Here is a 21,413-nt window from a genome sequence, read left to right on the forward strand (position 1 = left end):
TCTTTAAAATGTTTGCCTGGTTCCAGTGCTGACAAACAAAAGAGGGGGTAAGGATCTGAGAGGGAAATCTTTTGGTTTTTACTTTTTATCTGAAAGTTTGTTACATGAAGCTGAGATCAGTCAGTCTCAGAAAATACACTGCTGATGTAAGACACCATTTCTCTATTCAGACAATTTTTGGTACAAGTCAGGATATACTCCTGCAGTTGCCAAAAAGGAGCAGGAGCTGAGGAACTGAGCAATCTGGCCTGCAGTTGAAGTATCCAAAGAATCCTTCAGGCCTTGGAATAAGAATAGATAAAGCAGTGGTTATCTCATTAAATATTTAATGTATCATCCTGTCAGAGGCATTATTTTAAAACAATTTTGTTGGAATGGGTTTACTGAGAAGGAGCACACTGTATGTTCCTGTATACTAAATATGGTTTGCATAATTCCAGTGCAAAGTTTTCCTATGCAACCTCCATTCTGATACTGAAACATTTACCAGTGTGAGTTTGCTCCAAAACACATATTGGATGTACAACATTCCCTCTAATAATGTCAATTGGAGCTGCAAGTTCATTGCTTGTCTCAAAAAGCATCTCCTATAGCTGTCACCCAGAGTGATGGCTAATCCATTTCTTCATCTGGATTCAGTGTTGAAGGAATCCCAACAAGCCATTTCCAAAACTGTAGACACAAGTACTTCTGTGAAATGCATGCTTTGCCTGGAAAAGTAACTAGTTAGGCTCAAAATTACCAAATTTATGGGACCATTTCATCTACCCTTGTACAAGGAGCAAGATGCCCAAGTAGATGATCACTTGAATGCAAGGCAAAAGTGGGTTCAGTAATTATTTTTTTAAAAAACTTTGTATTTGTAATTTTATGCAGAGATTTTCGTCCTTACAATAGTTAAATTTCTGTACCCTAACTTTGGTGTTGCTTCTTTTACTGTTATTAATGGTGGTGGGAGATATGTTTGAGAAAATTTGGGGTGTACAAATACTTTTGGGTTAAATTCCAGTGAGATAAAATTGTGAGGCAGTAACAGAGACAGCCTGGTGAAAAACAGGGGAGAAAATAATATAAGAAGTAACTAAACACATTTTGGCACTGTCAAAGTTGGCCTTGGAAGAACCAAAGGATTTATAGTGCCAGGGTCCTAGAGGAAAGAGAGACAGCTAGAAAAATTCTTATGACAAAACCAGGTAATATGTAACATACATTTTAAAGTAATACAGAGTGGTTAAAGTGGGAGGAGCAGATGAGGGAAGACAAGGCTGTGTCTTAGCTAGAAAGCTGTCAGATCACTGATGGATTTAAATTATCTGTAAGCAGAAATGTAGGGGGAGTGGAGTCATTCTGAACGGTGAGCTTCCAATACTTTTTCTCAACTTTAAGAACATTGCGTACTAGATTACAAATGCTGTGAGCAGTTTGATTTTGTGTTAATTTTATCTTTCTCTCTTTTGAAAACAACAGAGTAAGCCAGTTGGGAAAGGCAGCAAGTATCAAACATTGCCAGGAAAGCTGCCCCGACCCCTGCAGAACGGAGAGCAGGGAATGTACAACTCCCCAGATGGATGTGGCAGGAGTGAAAATGAGGACAACGGCGTCCCAGGCCTGAGTATGTACCTGTGCCTCTCCCAGAGGGGAAAACCAAACTGTCTGAGGGACTGGGACAGAGCATGGGATGGAATCTGCTATGCCAGAACAATGGACTGTGATGTTCACGTGGTTCAGTTCGGGAATGTTCTACTTTTTTGTTTTTTGGGTTTTTTTTTTAAACAAATACAAAAACTATCCCCACAGCCCACAGGAGAGTGAAGGATGCATTTAAGTTAGAAGGGATTTTTTTTCTGGTACACTTGACAACACCATTTGAAACTTTACAATACAACTAGCAAAAACATGCATATTTTGTATTAAAATCCTTGTATCAGCACTGTTGGTTGCTGTAGCTGGTGGGGACCCACAAGTGAAAATTAGATTTGCTACATGCAGAAAAACATCAGTGGATTTTGGAACTACAAATATATTGTCATATCACAGCCCTGTGGAAGCCTGTATTTGTTTTCAGTGGCACCTTAAGCACAGATTTATTGACAAAAAGGTGCCAAGAGTGATGCACAGAATCAGGGATTTTTCTAGGACTGAAGAACTTGGGAGCTCAGGCACGAGAGTATCCCTTGTGATTCTGAAGTCTTCCTATGCTTTAAAAGTTACAGTGGGGTTTTTTGTTTTGCTGTTGTTTTGTCTTTGGCTGGGGTTGGTTTATTTTAAGGCCTCATGGTCCCAAAAGCTGCCAGCATACTGTAGTTTCAAGATTGCGATAGGTTGTGGTTTTTTAGGGGTTTTTAAAGAGCTTTTCTGTGATTGGAACTTTGTAGGCAATGCATGAGCCATGCTGTTATGTCTTTAACTGCAGGATTATCCAAGGATGGGTGAGCTTTTAAAGGACACATGTTCTTTTTTCTAGAAACAAGCAATGGCTTCTTAAATACACTTAAGAGATTTTTTTTCTGCAGGTTGGTTTGTTTCTTGCATGTGCAGCAAATTCTTTACACCTCCAGTTCTGTATTTCAGAGCAATTTGATGCAATCTTAGCAGTTGCTTCATTTCAGATACTCTGCAGGCTTTGTAGAGCTCTGTAGTACTTGCTAAAAGTGCTAAAACTGTCCAAGAATAGTTAGAAAAGCCCAGAACAGATCTATTATCATCCCTATCTGTTTAAGATGATCTATGCACAGTTCTTGGGACTTGTGCACACCGATGCATATTCACTTCCACATCGAGCATAACTGCTTCTTTTCTTTTTGTTTCTGCTTTTAATGCTTAGCTTACTACTTTGCCCTTCTGTAACTTTATTTTGCTGGTGTTTTGTATCTTCTTTGCTTCTCCATCTGGCTTTCTGCTTCTTGGGATGACTGAAGATCGCATCAGGAGTGTCAGTGCACCAGTGCTAGGTACTGTATCCAAACAAGATGCAACTTTAACACCCATTTTGCTGCTTACTTTGTTTCTTTCCTTTTCCCCTCCTTTTCCCTATGAAATACTAATCCTGACTGGACCATCTAGATTGAACTCCTTATGTGCAGTACTGAAATGAAGTAATAGCTCCTGCTGTATGGCATTCACATGGGGTTTGTTTTTATGACACTTATTCCTGGTTTCATTCTGTTTTCACTGAAGTCAGAAAAATTCCCACTGATTTTGATGGAGGCTTTAAGATATTAAGAGCAGGCAAGAAGACCTTAAATGAATTCAAATAATGTAGTTAAATAGAAAAGACTGAAATAACAAAATTATTTTACCCAATGTTTTTTTTCCCTTTCTTTTTGTTTTTGTATCAAATGTACAGCTGTATTCTCACCTTCCAAGCATGGGGTTTTTTTAATACAAAAACAATTCTATAGGTATCTGTACTTATTTATCATGTTCTGAATGTAAACATCAGTGTCCCAGACAACAGCTTTATCAATAATTAGTATAAAATGTAACTATAACACTGTTCTTAACCCAGGAGAAACAGAGAACATGGATGGTACAGTGGTCTCAGATGACCTTTCACCTCTTTCTTCGGGAACGGATTCGGGTCCACAATCTCCCTGGTCTCCAGAAAACAGAAAGAGTCCAAAAGGGATCAAGAAAATCTGGGGAAAGTAAGGTCTTTTTTTTTTTTTTTTTATTCAATGTCAAAGCATTTCAGCTGAGAATGAATCCAGTTTTCAGCAAAAGCTACAATTATCTATAGCAAGAATAATCAAAAATTTGGGGAAAGGAGAGAAAGCAGCTCTGGGATTGCATGGGTGTGTCCTTATGTACACAGAGGTGTAGAAAAATGGATGGGAGTGTTCACAGAATCATACTGGTGAAAGAAATAAAGCACTGCTGTCATCTTAATGCCATTAATTTAGCATGCCAGCAGTTTTATTAGCCATGAAAAATTAAATTGTAGCAAGTTGTTCATTACCAAAGGCACCAGGTAACTAAAAAAGAGAAAACAGAAGGAACAAAAAGCAGGGCACAGTTTTACTGTGTCCACTTGATCTGCTTCAGGAACAGCAGCCTTTTCCAAGACTGGATTATTAATTGGATTGAAGTCTTATAGCTGCTCTCTGGAGCTCTGTTTTTTCCTCCAGAGTTAGGTCCAGACTGAATTTCCTAGAATTTCTTCAGCTACCTCTGGAATTTGGCATTTGTGGTTTCCAGGGAGATTACCAGAGCTGTTAGTTGTCACTGTAGTTTCCATGCAGAACAAACATCCTCTGTCACCAGCTAATAGTCCTGTCGTGGCACTCTTGTCTTGAAAGAATCAGAAGAACTCAGTCAGGTAACTTCCCTGCAGACGACCTGGGCCTGGCAGAGTTTCGGAGAGGTGGACTCCGGGCAACAGCTGGACCTCGGTTATCCCGATCCAAGGACACCAAAGGCCAGAAGAGGTAACAGCTCCTCCTCTCCTGGCACAGTATGTCATGTGTGGTGGTGTTCAATGTGCTGAGCAGCCCAACCCTCCTCTTGGGAAATAGAGTTGTTCCCAAGCACTTTGGTACACGTGCAAATCCACTACAGCTGGGAAGAATTTCTCTGGTTGCAAAATGATCCTGAGAATCTCCCCTGCCTACACTCCTCTGGCTGCAAGTTGCAGCACTCGCTGCTTAGTGGAGTGTCCAAAATTTCACCTTGTTAAAGAACAAGGAGAATTATCTCCTGTGGGGGTATCTGCATAATGATGAGGATTCAGCAATTCCCTTTTTCCTCTTTCTAAACAGGAAATGGGAAATTCTTACCTGCCCTGCAACTGTTTGTAAGTTGTGGCTGGGTTGCCTAATTCCCAGGATACCCCAGAACACAGCACACCAACCGATTTGCTGCAGTGCTGCCTCTGGCACATGATGAGCTTTCCAATATGGACATTTATTCTTTCCTTTTAAGACTTTTCCAATGTTTCTTGTGCTTTTCAGTGACCACAATGCTCCATTTGCTCAGTGGAGCACTGAGAGGGTTTGTAACTGGCTTGAGGACTTTGGCCTGGGCCAGTACGTGATTTTTGCCCGGCAGTGGGTGACGTCAGGCCACACGCTGTTAACTGCCACACCTCAGGACATGGAAAAGGTAATCACTGTTTCTCCCAACCTCTTGGTTCTGTACAACCAGGCCCCTTCAAACCATTGGCTCTACTTTTCTGAAATCCCTAGGATCAATTTTCATAGTTACCTCACACGAGAAAAGGAGCCAGAGGTAAGGCAAACTCCTTGTTACTGGTTATTGTTGCAGGAAATGGGAATTAAGCATCCACTGCACAGGAAGAAATTAGTTTTGGCCATTAAAGCAATAAATGCGAAGCAAGATGAGAAGTCTGCACAGCTTGATCATATCTGGGTGACAAGTAAGTGTTTGAACTCTCATGGAATTGTTTGGGAAGAAATTTCTCCCACCTTTGTGAATGGGCTGCCTGATAAATGTTTAAGCAGTTACCAAACATCTTTTAAAAAGCACAAAGTTTCACCATAGTATAATGGAGGATTTTTGTGTTATTCTTGGCCTCCTAATATGCAGCTTGTGGTATGCTTTTCCACGGGGAACTCTGTCAGATTGCAGGGAATTAAATGGGTGGGCTCAGCCTAGGAAGAACTACTGCATGCTGCAGAAGTTATGCTGCAGAAGGAATGCTCCATCACACGCTGCATTGTCCAATATCATGGGGGCTGTGTGGACAAAGCTGTTTGGTGGGAATTGCTTTTGGCTGTCCTTTGGCAAGTAGAATGGGCTACCTGAATGCCTGGAAAGAAGCCAGGCCAGACAAGAGGGGAGCAGGGCTTCATTCTCACTGATCTGGATTTGGTTCCCCATTGCTCTCATGTCTGCAGGATGGCTTGATGACATTGGCTTACCTCAGTACAAAGACCAGTTCCATGAATCCAGAGTAGATGGGAGGATGTTGCAGTACTTAACTGTGGTAAGCTACCATCCTTTTTCCTCAGTTTAACCAAATTTAACTTCAGAATAAGCAAAAACTTTTACAATTTTCCTTTGAATGTGAGCAGGTGAAGAATGTTTGCAAGACAGCAGTAATGCCAGTGATAACTCCTTTGTGCTGCCTAGTGCATGAAATCTATTCCTAAGGTCTGTAAAATAAGTCATATGTTAGGGCTAACTTCTGCAAAAAAAGTCCTTTTTTGAAAATCACGTAGCACACCACAATTAGAAGTAAAATGACCTGATTTACAGGTACCTTCTGGAGCATGTTGTTCTCCACACTAAGTTAGCAACAATATTCAGTAAAGCAAAAGCAGAAAATCCAGTGATTTGTACAGCTCTGGTCACGTTCACACCACACCATGAACCACATATAGCCTCTGTGTTTTCTTCCCATTCCCCAGTCTGGATAATTAAGGCCTGGATTTGCCTTAATAGGCTACACTCCTGCCTTCATTTTTTATCCAGATCTTGCTATGGTGCAATGTTTAAAAAAAAAAAACAAAACAAAAGAACCCCCCAGAACTCCACCCTAAAGACACCCAACCTTGTTTGAAGTATAAACTTTCATTTTGCCTAAAGCACAATTACTACACAGCAAGTTTAAACCATTTTCTTGGGGCAAGTATCTGTTTTGGTGTGTGTTCTGTGCCACCTAAAAGTATCTCTCCTTTGCAGAATGACCTTCTCTTCCTGAAAGTCACCAGTCAGCTGCATCACCTGAGTATTAAATGTGCCATTCATGTGCTGCATGTCAACGGCTTTAACCCCCACTGTCTACGCAGGAGACCAGTTGAGGAGGTAAAAGAATGTTTAAATAAATTAATTTAAGCAAGCAGGAATTACCTGGTCCCACCCAAAGGGGATAGAAAGTCAGCAGTGTACAATGGTAGAATAGAATCACTGCTCCTAGGGAATTGCACCTAAAGCAGTAGTTATGCCATTTAATAGTTGAATCTCATGCATTTCTCTTTAGAAATTATTTGCATAGTTAAAAAAAAGTTATTTCAACTTCCAAGGAAATAATTTGGAATGATTTGTCTTTGCCTGACTTAATTTTTAATTCTGAAAATCTGTAAGGTTTTTGCCTTACCTGATCAGCATAGTTTTGTCTTAAACACTGACAATAATGCTGTTGTGAAAATGTTCCTTTTTTATACCTGTAATCTCTACTGCTGCACTACTTGATGCAACTCATGGGGTTTCATCTGTGCTAGACTTGAAAGAGGTCTTGAAGAGAAACAATCCCTTAGAGTCAGGGAAGAACTGCCCTTTGGGGAAGAGGAGGGAGTCTGTTTTTATCAGAACTGAGAATGCACATTCACACACTCAGGCAATGCAGGCTGTGGTGTCATCACCTTTTCTGTTACTCCAACAGAACAACGTCTCACCTTCTGACGTGGTGCAGTGGTCCAACCACAGGGTGATGGAATGGCTCAGATCAGTGGATCTGGCAGAATATGCACCCAACCTTCGAGGCAGCGGAGTGCACGGGGGCCTGATTGTAAGAATTTACCATTTTACTACATACCTACTAAAAATTAATTATATAAAACATCTTTTAGCTAATGTTTGTCAAGCAGGAGGAAACAAACATATCTGCAGTAAGGCAGCATGATCAGGTATTCTAAGGAGTGTCTTTATCTGATTCACGTATTTTAATTTGACAAAGGAAAACTAAAATAAAAAAGGAACAGCTAAAACACTTTTTATAATCAGAGCTGAGCTGTGCACAAGTGTTTGACAGCAGTACACAAAAGGAAGCCTGAACTGTGCTGTGAGAAAGTTACTGATTGATAAGGCATCACTGAGTGTTTCTTTCAGAGGTTTTACCAGAACTCTGAGCCATAGTAAATAATCATTTCAAACTCACAGCAATCACGAATCACCATTTTTTAATTTAAAACATTCAGAACTATTTGCAGCTTAGTAATGAGAGAGTTCTGAAATACTGTGATTCTACTGCTATAGAATTTTTGCAAAAATGAAATAGAAGAAATCATACTAAGATTAAGTGTATATTCTGAGTAGAGCTGAAAATTCTGAAAGCAAACTTGTTCAATCCAAACAAACATATGGTTTGATGATAAACATAAACATGCATTTGCTCATTCACAGTGTTTTTTCTTGGCTCCTTTCATGTATTTCCCATTCAAACCCTAGTGAATATTATGAGCGAGCTATAAAAGGCCTAATGTGAACAGATCCTTAGTGAGAAATCTTCTGCTAAGCACTGTAGTGGTTTACTACTGCAAATATTTATATAAAAAATAAATATCCTGCCCTTTTTCCCAGATTCTCGAACCTCGCTTCAACGGTGACACGCTGGCCATGCTCCTGAACATCCCACCTCAAAAGACCCTCCTGCGCCGCCACCTCACCACCAATTTCAATGTGTTAATTGGGCCAGAGGCACAGCAAGAAAAACGAGAAATCATGGAGTCAGCAGCATACACACCTCTGACCACCACTGCCAAAGTTCGGGTAGGTACTGCTGTCAAAATGGGGGAATTTCAGTGTCAGACTTCTCCACTCTGAGTTATTAAAAAAATCAGAGACAAGCAAGGGCAGGGAGAGGTGAATTCCAGGAGTGTTACATTTTGCTTAATTCTAGATACCAAAGCTTTTACTATGTATCTGTTTAAATCAGCTCCTGAAACAAGCATGCAATCAGTTCTGTGTTTTCTTAAAAGGAACATCATGTAAATGCATTTAACATCAGACGTAACTCCCAGTTTGAAAACAAATGTATTTAGCTCAGAATTTATGTACTTGAATGACCAGGATATGGCAGTAAATGAAAAAGGGAAGGATTTTGAATGTTTAAAGAACAACCTTACTTGTCTTATTCAAAACTACTTGTATTGACTCCTTATTTTAGCCAAAGAAACTTGGATTTTCACATTTTGGAAACTTAAGAAAAAAGAAGTTTGATGAATCAACAGACTACATTTGTCCTATGGATACAAACCCAGTTGCTATGAATGGTACTTCGAAAAACTACGGTGGCCACAAAGGACTGAGTCCTTTCACTGACAGGGAACTGGATCAGGTGGGACAGACAGACTGATGCCATGCTCATCTCATCCTCTCCATGCATTCCAAAGCTTGCAAATAACCAAATGTTCCCCTATAACAAACTCTTTGCTACATCCGCATGAACTCACTGAGAAAGTATTGGCTGTGGACACTGGAAAGAGTTCCAGACTAAGAATGTTGGGGTTTCTTTTTAATCAACATCATAATAACCTCATCCATCCTCAAGCCCTTTTTCAGGACTATGACACCTTTACACTACGAAGATGGAGGTATTTTGTCAGTCAAGGGGGTGGTTGCAGTAAACACAAGACTTTTGTACTTCTAGCTTTCCTAATTTTAGTATGGCACACTATTTTTTTCATTATCTTTACGGGTGGTTTTTAATGTAAGAAATTCATTTGGACAAATTTGTACAAAGCCATCAAGTTATACTAAAGTACAACTGGATTGTATTTTTTAGCAGACAGTGATCAGAAAATCCAACTGAATTTTTCTTTCATTGTGTACAGTGGGGAGTAGTTCTTAGACAATATATGTGAAAACAAGGCATCAGTAATGAACAAGATTATTAATAAAGCAATATTAATTCACTTTTGTTATGTAGTAGTGAACTTGTGAATGAAACTGCCTAGACAGCATACAGACAAATGATGAAGACTAAACCATCAAATTTTATTTCAACTCTACTGTTGTGTAAAGGGATGTAAACCCTGAAAAATGGAGCGCTCCTGGAGCCTTGTGTGAACTTTGGCAGCACACAAGAGCCAGAGAGAAGCAGCTGGAGTAAACTGCCCTTTCTCCAGTGACATAGAAACATTTTAAGCCTGATAAGAGAATGGTCACAACATTGAAAAGACTAACTGTGAAGGTAATTTTTTCATTTGCATGGTTTAGTGCATCTAACATCTCATTTGTGTTCATTAGTTAACCATGGTCTTTTCAAATGTACTGTTCCTCAACAGGGAGAATACCAAACCCTGACTGTGATTTAGAAGGAATGTTCACTTGCTCAGCTTAGAATTGTGGGAAATGTATTAACTTTCAGCCAAGAACTTGCACTGTGCAGTTGTTCAAGCATGACAGAAATACTGGATTTTTCTCTAGGAGCATGGTCTGTCTATTCAGCATGACTTGTGAGCATGTGGTCACACAGGAAATCCCAATGCCCTAGAATTGGTAATATTTCTATGCAAAAAGCAGTAATCATGTATGAAGGACTTGTACTTCTTGCCTGTGAAAGAAGCCTACTAGAAGTGTAAGTGGTGTCAGACCATTTGGAGAACATTCATTGACAGTGTCAATTAAAGCTCTTTCTTTTTGCTTGTGAATTAGAGGCTAAGTTTCATGGAATCAATCTTTCTTAACCAGGATACATTCTTCCAGTTGTTAAATGCATTTTCACATACCTTGTAGCATGGAGATATTTTTGTTAAGCTGTAGAAATCCAAGCTTTTAAACTTACCCCAACTTCATTTGTCCAGGCACAGATCCCTCCCAAAGCTGCATGTAGAGTGAATAAAATTGCACATACTGTCTGATTTGAACTCTAGCTCCTGACTGCTTTTACAGATGGAACACTCAGAAGGCACAGTAATGCAAATAGGGGCTCTTTCCCAAGGCATAACCCACCTTACGGTATGTACTCATTCCTCTCTTCTTCTAAAGTCACAAATGTGTTCTGCTAGAACTCACTGGAAGTTGGTCATTGCTGGTGGTAATTAAATCTAAGTGGGTCTCTGTTCTTGTTAAACATCTCTTTACAGCCTGGTGGGACATTCAATCAAAAAGAAAAAAAAAACTGCTTTTAAATTGCTCTAGAAATTAAGTTTCATTTAGGCCTCTAAGTTTCCATGAACTCTGCTGTCTCTTTGACATGACAGATACTCATCCCCTTAAATGAAAACAATTCCTCAAAGATCTTGCAGGTAACCACCACCTCAGTTACAGCAAAGGCTAGGAATGAGGTGCAGACTTGAAAATCTGCATGAGCTAAAACTACATGGGAAACAACAACCAAAAAAACAACTGACTATTGCTTCCTCCTTCCATAGAAGCTAATTTATTAAAAAATAAGTGACTGAAGAATATAAAGAAGAATTGCATAACACAGTTGAGTCTCGTGCCACATACAAAATCTCTAAGAATTTCCTCAAGCAAAAAACGTTTACTTAAAGCTGTTTTGAAGAAATTCCTTTTGATTGTGTGTGGCTCTCACCCCCCCTGTTGTGAGCCTGATCTCATTGCAGCTGGGTCTCTGAGCACAGGCCTCTCACTGACCTTGCTCACTCCTTCCCTCCTTGTTCTTTCAGACGCTGCTAAGCCAGGATGAAACACTCAATGACAGCAGGTTTTTAACATCTACCCTTGAAGACTGGAGATGATGCTTCAGCATGACCAGGAACACTACTCATACCTCATGCCTGCCAGGAGCAGCAGGATGCTGTGGTACAGGAAAGCTTGACCTCTTTTCTGCCACTGAGACCTCCCAAGTAGCCTTTCCTATTGCTGGTGTAGCCACACATTACAGGTAACTCTCCTCTGTGCTGTTTTTCCACATAATGTCATAGGAAACAGGTGTTGGGAGAGGAGTGGGACTCATCCAGAGTCTGGAAATGTTTTATCCTTTTATTCAGTTGTCTTTTACATGGTATGTTGATGTACTGTTACATGAAAGACCTTTTGTAATTTTTTATTTTTATAATTAACTCATAGTGCAGGAATCATCAATACATTATTGTACCATGGGGGCTAGTCAGAGCTACCTGGAAATTCAGACAGATGCTGGTGAGCACAGCAGTAATGGCTCACTCACTACTCCTGTGGTTTTGCCAGACTGGTCCCCATAAAGGATTTCAATCTATCCTTCCTTTCACTAGCACACATCATGCCCTCTTTTTACCTAAGTCAGTGCACTGTAGGATGGGAAGAATGGAAGATAATACTGTCTATCAAGCCCTTGCTTTTATTAGGATGACAAGCTGCCATGTTCACAAATCTTTACCTAAGGCAAAAACAACCACAGCAGGAAATTGTAACCCTGAGACGACCATGAAAGTACCAGACTAAAACAAAGATTTAGTTCTTTAAAACACCTGAAAAAATAAATCTGTTGTTGTTTTACTGGGCTAGACAGGACTGCATAAGAGGGAAATAAGACCTTTCACTTTTTGAGGGGCTGAGGGTGAAACTATCATCTTGACAGCAGCAATTACTTGTAGCAACTGTTTACATGTATATCTGTATTAATGAGATATTAACAAGCTCTCTTAGTAAACAAGGAAATACCAGAAAAAATCTCCTTAATTGTAAGGAAAAGTACTTTGTAGAGGGCTGGTTTGCACTCCTCTCTCCTAGCTGGCTGCAGGGCATTGCTTTAGATTCTGATAGAGCCTGAGGGGAGGTCACTCCCAGCCGCAACCCTTCCAAATAAAGAGGGAACCTCCAGGGCTGTCCAGAGGATGCAGCAAGGGATCTTTGAGAGCTACCTGTGGAACTTTTTATAGGTGATCTAACCTACTCCTCACTCCATCAGTCTCTCATGACAGACCCTGGACTGTATGGTCAGGGATAAGCTAAACACATGATTTGTTATCCAAAATAGTGAAACCAAGGCAAATTCTTTTCACACATTGTAAAATGAAAAAAGGAGAATGCAGAAGAATAAGAAGTCTAGATGTCAGAAAACTACAAATGTTTAATAAAAGGTATTAAATGTGCCAGTCTGGCACTGCAGTCAGTGCTAGTGACCAGCTCAGGCACCATGGGCATTTGAAATACTTTGTCAGGTCAATTAGCCAACAGATTTATTACAGCACTGCAAATGAGACAGGCTGCTGCAGCAGCCATGGGATATTCCAAGCACATTTTCCTATTTCTTTTAATGCTGTACTTATAACTGTGTGTGTTGTTGTGCTAACTTGGCTGTGAATAGTCACATCTACAAGACAATTGATTCTTTTTTTAAATAGATGTAGTAAGAAATCCTAATTAGCATAACACTGGTATAAATGCTTATTTTTTGACTGTTATGAATAAACTCTGAATGTTCCCCTCTCTCTTGCTGACCATGGAATGATTTAACCCAAATACATGTGGATGTCCTCTCATCTTAATTTTTTTCCCCTCAGAATTAATGTTTTATACTAACTTAAGAGGTCAGACTAAGTAACTTCCACACAACTCAAGATGATGTCTCAACTTCTTGGTATTAAAACACACAAGGTAATTATGAAGTTATAAACCCCAGAAATTACATCAAGGTCTTAAAAAACACACACATACACAAATGCTGCACAGTTACAAATCAACTGTTCCTGTAGAAAAATATGCAGTACTTACAAAAAAGGTATCAGGTGACATCAGTGTTAATAAGCAAATGTACTGCTATTGGGATAGCCAAGTTTGTCCAGGTTGGGCTGACAGGCAAACTGAATCATTGGAGGAGGCCCACACATGAGGATGAGAGTGTCACTGCCAGGGGGAGGCAGGTGGGCTTTCATCATGTCTGCAGTGACAAAGCCAGAGCTGTACTTCCAGTCTGCAACAAAGAAATTCAGCATTAGTTTGAATCTCTGTAAGGCTGAAGCCTTGTTAAACTTCACCAAGTAGCTGAAGAATCAAATTATAGCACCATCACTGCAAGCCAGGAGAGGGTTAAATGTCTCACCCAGCTCAAACCTAGTGATCCCTTTCCACAGGGACCAAAAAGTATGTAGATAACAAGGATCTGGTTGATAAGACATGAAAGTCTGCGAATAAATTGTAAGATTTAAAAGGTAGGAATAAAAAGGAAGAGTGAATCAGCTTTGCCAGTGAAGAGGGGGTCACCCAGTGGCAGGGAGAGGTATTGAGAGCAGTACCACATTTTTCCACTGTTTTTTTTTTTTTTTTTAAGAGATTGAGTGGTTAGGTGACAAAATTCGATGATAACAAAAGTTCTGCCATGAAGTTTAGTGATTAGAGAAAAAAAAATTAAAAGAGGAAATAAATGCTAAATTATTTCAAGCAGTAGTATTACTGAATGCATCTGCCATTTGTAGTGAGCCAAGTAGGAAAATGATGCCTTAATCTATACACAGGGCATCTGTGTTTCACCAGAATCTAATCTGGAGCTGCTGCAAAACAAAGATGTGCACAGGTATTAAACAATTTAATTTCAACAAAATGTTAATATAACCTGATTTGGGAGATAGCCCAAAACAGAGCTGAACTTTTGATGACAATTACCAAAAACTGGAATACATTTAAAGATCCACTCAGTAGCATGTCTGACCCACCTGAGGCTAATTATGAGTTCCCCCTTTTTAAGACACATCTGGTTTAGATCCCTTTTTAAAACAGGATGTGGGCTAAGGTTTGTTTCTGAGGAGTTTACAAGAGTAAGACAAGAACATTTGCTATTACTCTGATGTCCCCTTGAGCAAGAGTGAAGCTCTGACTGTTGTGCAGGGATAAGCAAAGGCATTTCCATGTGCTCCTACCTTTTGGAGGTCTGTCCAGTGTGTACCACAGCACAAACTGCTCAGGGTGCCTCTTGGCAATGTCCTCTAGCTCATCTCTCAGCAATATATCATTTTCTGTCTGCAAAATGAGAGTGCTGTTTAGCTCCAAACCATCCCAGGAGCCCTCTGATGGGAGCTCATCTGCCATTCACAACAAATGTAATGACAAATCATGCAAATCAAGAAAGTGATTTGTTTTTTCCCCCCTTCCATGATAGCTGTTATCATTACAGGCTTCTGTAAATTCAGAGTAAGAAAAACAAACTATGAGACTTAGCAGCCACCTAAACACAGTCCTAAAGATGTCAATTTGAACAATTTTTTAATCCACACTAAAACCACAACAAGCTGGATTTGTCCCTGGCCCTGACAAATATGTCCCTGGACCAGCATGACGAAGGTTAACTGTAAAAACAGATAGTGGAAATAAATCCTGTTTCCTTGAAATCAGTGAAGGAGTAAGACGAGCACAGGGATCAGGATCTGGTCACAGTATTTATCCCCTAATGTAGGAATTAAGTGAAACTATGAGAAGACACCTAAATATGAAAGAGTATGAAACATGTGCCATCAGTTTAAAAAGCTCAGAGGCCAGCAAAAACAAGTGAGCCATTAAAGAAGAACAGATGGGTCAGGATACTCACCTGATTAGCAAAGAGAAGGTAACACTTCGTGGAGTCCTTAGGATCATTTGTGATCTGACGGATCAGCTGCAACATAGGAGTTATTCCTGTTAAAAACCAAAATTGTTATAAAATGGGTCTTTCTTTCTTTCTATGGCTACAGTTTCAGTATTAATGCTGCTTTCCTTCAGTCTTCAATGGGAGTTTAGTTTGCAGAAGGCTACACACCTCTAAATTTCTAATCCACACCACATGCAGAGGCTGGGAGTTTCTATTATTACAAATGGCTTCAAAACAATTATTTTCTCTTCATCATTCTCCATCACATAATTTTTCCCTCAAGACATTCTCCTAAAATACTTTTTGTCACTGACAAAGTGAGTTCTGAGGTCACAAGGTAAATCAATATTCAGACCCTCAGGTTGCTACTCTCCAGAACTGAACTCCAGCCACTGGAATGCCCCAGGGTTGTCACCATGAAAAGAAATTCATGAACAGAAATGCAGGTGTAAGTACTCTGCTGCTAATGTACAGTGATACTCCTCACACACATCCATAAAGACATTTTCACTCTCTAGACACTCCATATGATGGGATTAGTTTTACCTGTTCCTCCAGCTATCATTCCAAGGTGCTTTGCAAACTTTTTCTCTGCTTCAGACTTCTTATTAGGCTTGATAAGAAAGGTACCTAGAAGAAATATTCAAAACCTGTAGGTACATTAGCTTCCAAACAAACATGGATACAAATACCATGGGCATAAATTATTACAGACAACTAATTAATTAAGATAAATCTTCTGGATATCCCTGGCTTCATCTGAGATATAAGAGATTGATCAGGAGATTGCTGATCACAGGAAGTCCAGAGAAGTGCTGAGCTCTCTGAGGTGAGACTTAAGTGCACAGCTCCTCTCAGTTGAGAGCAGTGCAAAATCTGTCACTTGTATCCTACAAGAGGATTACTTCTCTGAGCTTATTTCCTCACAGTCAACTCAGACCTGATTTAGTTACGAAATGCAGCTGGCTCTCATGCAGCTGGTTATTCAGTAACAGCACTGGGATTCTCAGTGGGTATTTTAGGCCACAACCTTAAGAAGCATCTGGAACATCTCCCTCCATGTGTATAGCTGAGGTATTATTTCCAGTGCAGACTTCTCAGTTATATAATGGAATAGCAATTTTTTTGAGATTTATAGTCCCAGGAGTGAGACAATCATCAGTTATTCCTCACACAAAGTAAACACAAAGTACTCTTTCCCCTTATATCAACTCTTGCAGGCTCTTGGTCAAGTCTAGAAAAGGCAGATTTTCTCTTTTCCACTTAAAAAAAAAAAAAGATTCTCTAAAAGTTGTCAAGTTTTATAAAACACCTCTGAAAATAACCAGTACAAGCTACTCCCTTTTGCTCTCCCACCTTTGTGTCACAGTACCTGTCCCCTTATACACAAGGAGTCCATTTGGCCCTCGGAAATCAATGGTATCTCCAATCTTCATGTTGTCCAGATACTGGGACATCTTCCCACCTTCTGGAAACTTGGGGTTCACATTTTTGTGGTAGACCTGTAAAAACAAATCACTTGTATGTTACCAACCACTACCTTTCCTGCAGACAGTATTACAAACTGTACAACACAATACTGCAGGTCTGAAATTCAGCACCTGAGAAGGAAATTGAGGCAATTCTTTGCTCTCAGGTATCTCTTGAGCCTTGCAACAGGAAGCAGCCAAAATAAGTAAAATGTGCTGTTGGGCACATGTCCCTCTGCTCCCTGCAAACAGCCAGGATAACAGGAATGGGTGGCAGGCAGATTATGTGCTGGTGCCCTCATTTCACTATTGCCTTATGTCACCCCATTTTTGTAGCTGCTCCTTCTGAAAATAGCATTGCTGCATCTTTTCCTTCTAAAACCTTCCCAGACACTCAGCCACACAACAGCTTTTTCAACTTTCAAAGCACATAGGAAGCCTTAAGTAGTTCATAACAATTCACCACACTTGTAATATGAAGAACAAAACAAAAATTTTTTAAAAAAGCCTGTATTTTTGCCTAAGGACAAATTCTATCACAGAAAAGGATTAGGAAATCCAGAAGTCCTGGGATCAGATAATCCTGCATCCCCTAGCTTAAAGGATTTCCCTTGTTTGACTTGTTTTCTGCTTAGAGCTGTTAGCAGTAAGCATTAGCAGCAGCACAGGCATCTTGATGGAGAGAGATCAGTATCCATGCATTGCCAAATAAAAGATACTAGGGGAGTTCCTAAAGTATTGCCAGGGAAGTGATTCTGTACTCTACCTCTGCTATCCCCCAGTGCCACACAGCAGATACACAGGATACAACTTACTATTCAAGGGCAATGTCAAACGAGCTGTTTGCCATCAGTCACCCCATTTGAAAAAGATGAGATCTGATGAAAATGAAATGTAACAAAACTTGAATGAAAGAAGATGGAGTTTGATGACTAAATCAAAACAAACCATTTCACTAAAATGAAGTACTTGTACTCCTTCCAGTTAGCAACTTATCTGTATTAAAGAAAAACAAAATTTACCTTTATAACTAAATCAACATAGCCTTTTGTCTCGTCACTGGAAACTGGGGTATAGGCTCGAATCACCAGATTACCATCGATTTTTGCAGAAAGGTAAACATGTTGGCCTAGGGAGAAAGAATTACAATCTGATTATTCTTTTCACCCATGGAGGACAAGAGAGAAAGGCAGGAATTGTAACCAGCTACACATGCAATGACACAGAAAATCTCTGCCATATAAATGCTCTATGAAACATGAAGTTTCTTCTCGTTTTTCAGCACAGCAAAATCCCAGGAAGTAATATGGCCCATACAGTTTCAGGATCTTATTCCTGACTTCTTAAGAATGAAGTCTGGATAAACACAAGCACTCTGCAGAGCACATCTTAGCTGGTTTACCATTTGTCTAGTTAACTCAGACAGTTTCATTACTCTTTCCCATACAAGCCAGAAGAGAGTTTGGAGAAAGAAAGCCACCTTTAACAGGCAGCATGCAAGGACATGCTCACAGCATGGCATGGGATGACCCTGACACCTGCCATACAGCACAGGAAACTGCCAAACAGTGCAGAACAACATCTGCCAGATCAGAGAGAGAGAGACTTTCCCCTGCAGAGATTATCATTGATTCAAGGTCCAAGGTTCAGTACTATCAGTGTTCCAGGGTACTGGAAAGAAGGCCAGTCCTAGGCTGAAATTCATGCTACAGAACTCCAGATAAAGTTGCATGGAAATGTGTGTAGTTCAAAGGTAAGTGCATGCACACAAAAGGCTCTGAATATTTCAGCATCCTCTGTATACAGCAGCTGCATTTTCCCCAAGAGTTACAAGCTACCCAGGCAGCAGAGTTGTCCCCTTTCTCATTTACAAGCATGACTGTATTTGCCAAAAGCATGAGGGCATTGCCAATAGCCTGAGGGGAGCAGATGGAAGTAGAATGCAAATAAGAAATACGAAAAAACTTTGACAGATACCACTCTCGCCTATATCCTGACTCGTGATGAACTGCATTAGGCTCAGATCAGTTTCACTGCTCCATTTCTAAACCACACCACACAAAACACAAGCAGGACAAAGCACTCACAAAAGATCAGAAAAACAGCCCTTTGGGAAACCTGACATTTCTCTCTGAGACAGCAGCAATCAGATGCAGCTTTTAACTCCTTGCTTTGCTGAGTCTTAAATTCACAAACAGAAGTCCAAGAGCTGTGAGAAACCAGAAATATAGATCGTTAAGTGTTTCCAGCACTTACCTACAGGTAATCCTAATATATGATTTGTTGAAGGTAGCCCAAATCTGAATTTCTTAGTATCATGACTGATTTCCTAAAAAATCCAAAGTTAGAACGAGGTCAACATCATCACTACTTTGAATTTCAAACTCCACTCAACACAATATGCTTTAGTAAGCCAGCTCTTTGTTAGTAAGCAAGCCAAATACTGTGAAAGGACACAGAAACGGCTCTGAAAAACACAGTTTAAATAAATCAGAATTTACAGAAGCAGCTTTCCCCTCTTTAATTCCACAAGGCGTGACTTTTGCCTGCCTGCACAATCCCTACAGTGCCTTCACACAGATAAAATCATGAAACGCCGTGCCCAAGGCCAGTGAGCTCATTCCGTGCCTGTGGCCAAAGATCAGGCAAGACCGGGCGTGCAGGAGCGCAGGGCTTGCTCCTCATGGTGCACCCGGGACAGGAATCGAGGGAGAAGCAGGCAGCATTTACACGCGCAACGCAGCGAGGCTCCCCTCGGGAAACAGCTCGCAGCGTGGCATTAAGGCTTTTAGCATCCTGCTCTGCCCTGGGAGCATCACAGCGTGGCTGCGGGGGTCACAGCCGTCCTTGGAGGGGATTCGATCCCTGGGGCAGCTCCCGGCCGATGGAGCCACAGCCCGAGAGCCCCGGCTGGAGCCACAGCCCCGAGAGCCCCGGCCGATGGAGTCACAGCCCGGGAGCCCGGCTGACCTCCTTGTCCAGCAGCCGCAGCGGGTACTTGGCGAGCGGGTCCTGCAGGGTGACAGGGCCGCTCGGCCTCCGCGCCGTCCCTCGCAGCAGCAGCAGCAACAGGGCGGACGCTGCCACCACGGCCACGGCGATGGCCACCGGCGCTCCCTGTGGGGGGACAAGGGCAGGCGGTGAGGGCACGGCGGCCGTGAGGGCACAGCACAGCCCACCCCAGCCCCAGCCTCCCGCCCGGCTCTCACCGCAAGCGTCTCCATGGCTGCCCGCAGCTCCAGCCGTGCCGGCCCGCTCAGCCCCGGCTGCGCAGCTCCCGCCTCCCGGGCCCTCCTCTCGTGTCCACCGCCTTGTTCCTCCTCCCGGGCCCTCCTCTCGGTTCCACCTCCCGGTCCCTCGGTAGGTCCGACCTGGGGCAGGGCGGTGCTGGAGCAGGGAGCGCCGCTCCGCCCCCAGCCTGGGCGGGTCAGGCTGTCCCGGGAGGCGAAGTCCTGATTTCACAGAATCGGTCAGGTTGGAAAAGACCTCTGATCACCGAGGTCAAGCTGTGACCGGACACCACCGTGTCAGCCAGACCAGGGCACTGAGTGCCGTGTCCAGCCTGTCCTTAAACACCTGCAGGGACGGTGACCCCACAGCCTCCCTGGGCAGCCCATTCCAATGCTTAACAACGCTTCCTGTGAAGAAAAAGAAAGGGAGGAACACAGAGTCGAACTAGCTACTTCAGATGGAGAAATAGCAGTCTTTCTTGTGCACCCCATGCGTGGCAATAGATGGATTCCTAAATGAGGGAAAAAACCAAAACCTGCCCTGGTGCCACTTCTCCAAAAGTAAAAGGGAAACAATGCTAGGGGGAAAGAAAACTGGGAACATCCAATGCAAATGGGATTGTCATGTCCTTTTGGGCAGACCCACCGCGGGAGGAGAGCCAGGAAAGGCATGGCATGTGTGTCTCCAGGCAGAGGAGCACAGAGAGAGCAGGACACCAGCAGGACACCAGTCCAGAGCAACCAGGACAACCTCTGGTCACAGATCCTCATGTTAACCAAAGGGCAGAACAAGATATTTTTGGACTTAGCCATTACCCAAGTATCTAGCACAGTGCCAATGAACAATGCAATGATCCTTTATCTGCTTCCATGTAGTATTACAAACAAGATATTTTTACTTACATGCCAACAGAAGAAGGCTTATATCCAGATTTTGAGCACAGAGAGAGCATGAACCTACATGAATCAGCATTCAGGTAGGTTGCTAGTGTCTTGACTTTTGACTGTAGAGTTTAGGAAAGCCTCATTAAATGTAAAGAATTCAACACAAAGAATTCACACAAATGGTAAAATCTAAAATAGAATACCAGTACATGAAACCAAACATTGAAAGTTTCGGTTGGGTTTTTTTTTTTTTTCCAATGAGATTTCACTTGCATTACAAAAGAATTCATATATACCAGCAACTTACAAAGATGCAACAAACAAAAGCAAAACTAGGCTCCTTGTAAAATCATACTAGGAAAAACACAAAACATCAAGCTGCCAAGCAAAAAGTAAGTGCCCTAAACAATCAAATCGAACCCAGAGATCTGAAGACAGCATTTAAGACAGGGCTTTTCATAAGAGACACCAATTTTTCAGCATATAACCACTGCACGCAATATCAGCACAGCTGATACCACCTGTAGTTCTTCCCCCACACTTTTTACTTTTCTGAACATATCTGCTTTAAATCCTTGTCTTAAATTAATAAAGAGATAAAAGTCACCTTGTTCCTGTTAGGTAAAACAGCACAGCAACTAA

General features: G+C 41.4%; 2 protein-coding genes across 4 annotated transcripts in view; one reads left to right on the forward strand and one right to left on the reverse strand.

The window, feature by feature from the left end:
* Positions 1-13,056, forward strand: part of PPFIBP2 (PPFIB scaffold protein 2) — a 77,525-nt gene extending 64,469 nt beyond the window's left edge. The window contains exons 18-30 of the mRNA XM_085063061.1: positions 1,468-1,612; positions 2,919-2,951; positions 3,509-3,647; positions 4,299-4,427; positions 4,950-5,100; positions 5,263-5,374; positions 5,856-5,944; positions 6,643-6,765; positions 7,343-7,468; positions 8,260-8,448; positions 8,846-9,016; positions 10,573-10,638; positions 11,313-13,056. Of these exons, the coding sequence (XP_084919187.1) occupies positions 1,468-1,612; positions 2,919-2,951; positions 3,509-3,647; positions 4,299-4,427; positions 4,950-5,100; positions 5,263-5,374; positions 5,856-5,944; positions 6,643-6,765; positions 7,343-7,468; positions 8,260-8,448; positions 8,846-9,016; positions 10,573-10,638; positions 11,313-11,384 (1,545 nt within the window). The 3' untranslated portion in view covers positions 11,385-13,056. The remainder of the gene's footprint in view (positions 1-1,467; positions 1,613-2,918; positions 2,952-3,508; positions 3,648-4,298; positions 4,428-4,949; positions 5,101-5,262; positions 5,375-5,855; positions 5,945-6,642; positions 6,766-7,342; positions 7,469-8,259; positions 8,449-8,845; positions 9,017-10,572; positions 10,639-11,312) is intronic.
* Positions 3,282-19,984, reverse strand: CYB5R2 (cytochrome b5 reductase 2). Of its 3 annotated transcripts, XR_014852730.1 has the most exons (11): positions 19,866-19,984; positions 19,627-19,773; positions 18,913-18,985; positions 17,679-17,785; positions 16,560-16,689; positions 15,734-15,817; positions 15,149-15,234; positions 14,484-14,583; positions 13,342-13,540; positions 5,203-11,609; positions 3,282-4,290 (listed from the first exon to the last, which is right to left on the reverse strand). XR_014852730.1 is itself a non-coding variant. In XM_085063060.1 (10 exons), the coding sequence occupies exons 1-9, from the start codon at positions 19,878-19,880 to the stop codon at positions 13,368-13,370; spliced, it is 915 nt and encodes a 304-aa protein (XP_084919186.1). In that variant the 5' UTR covers positions 19,881-19,984; the 3' UTR covers positions 3,282-4,290; positions 13,342-13,367. The 3 variants fall into 3 exon arrangements, 2 of the variants coding, with proteins under 2 accessions (XP_084919186.1, XP_084919185.1); XM_085063060.1 differs by lacking the exon at positions 5,203-11,609; XM_085063059.1 differs by lacking the exons at positions 3,282-4,290; positions 5,203-11,609 and having other exon boundaries at positions 11,615-13,540.
* Positions 19,985-21,413: the final 1,429 nt, after the last annotated feature.

The sequence above is a fragment of the Lichenostomus cassidix genome, chromosome 5 (assembly GCF_008360975.1).
Source record: "Lichenostomus cassidix isolate B80296 chromosome 5, HeHo_3.0, whole genome shotgun sequence".
Lineage (NCBI taxonomy): Eukaryota > Metazoa > Chordata > Aves > Passeriformes > Meliphagidae > Lichenostomus > Lichenostomus cassidix.

Excerpts from the sequence above, each read along its gene's own strand:
- CYB5R2 (XM_085063060.1), bottom strand. Across the intron at positions 16,690-17,678 it reads ATGTTGATTTAGTTATAAAG|GTCTACCACAAAAATGTGAA; the intron begins GTAAATTTTGTT and ends TTGTTTTTACAG. Across the intron at positions 15,818-16,559 it reads CCTTGTGTATAAGGGGACAG|GTACCTTTCTTATCAAGCCT; the intron begins GTACTGTGACAC and ends TATTTCTTCTAG.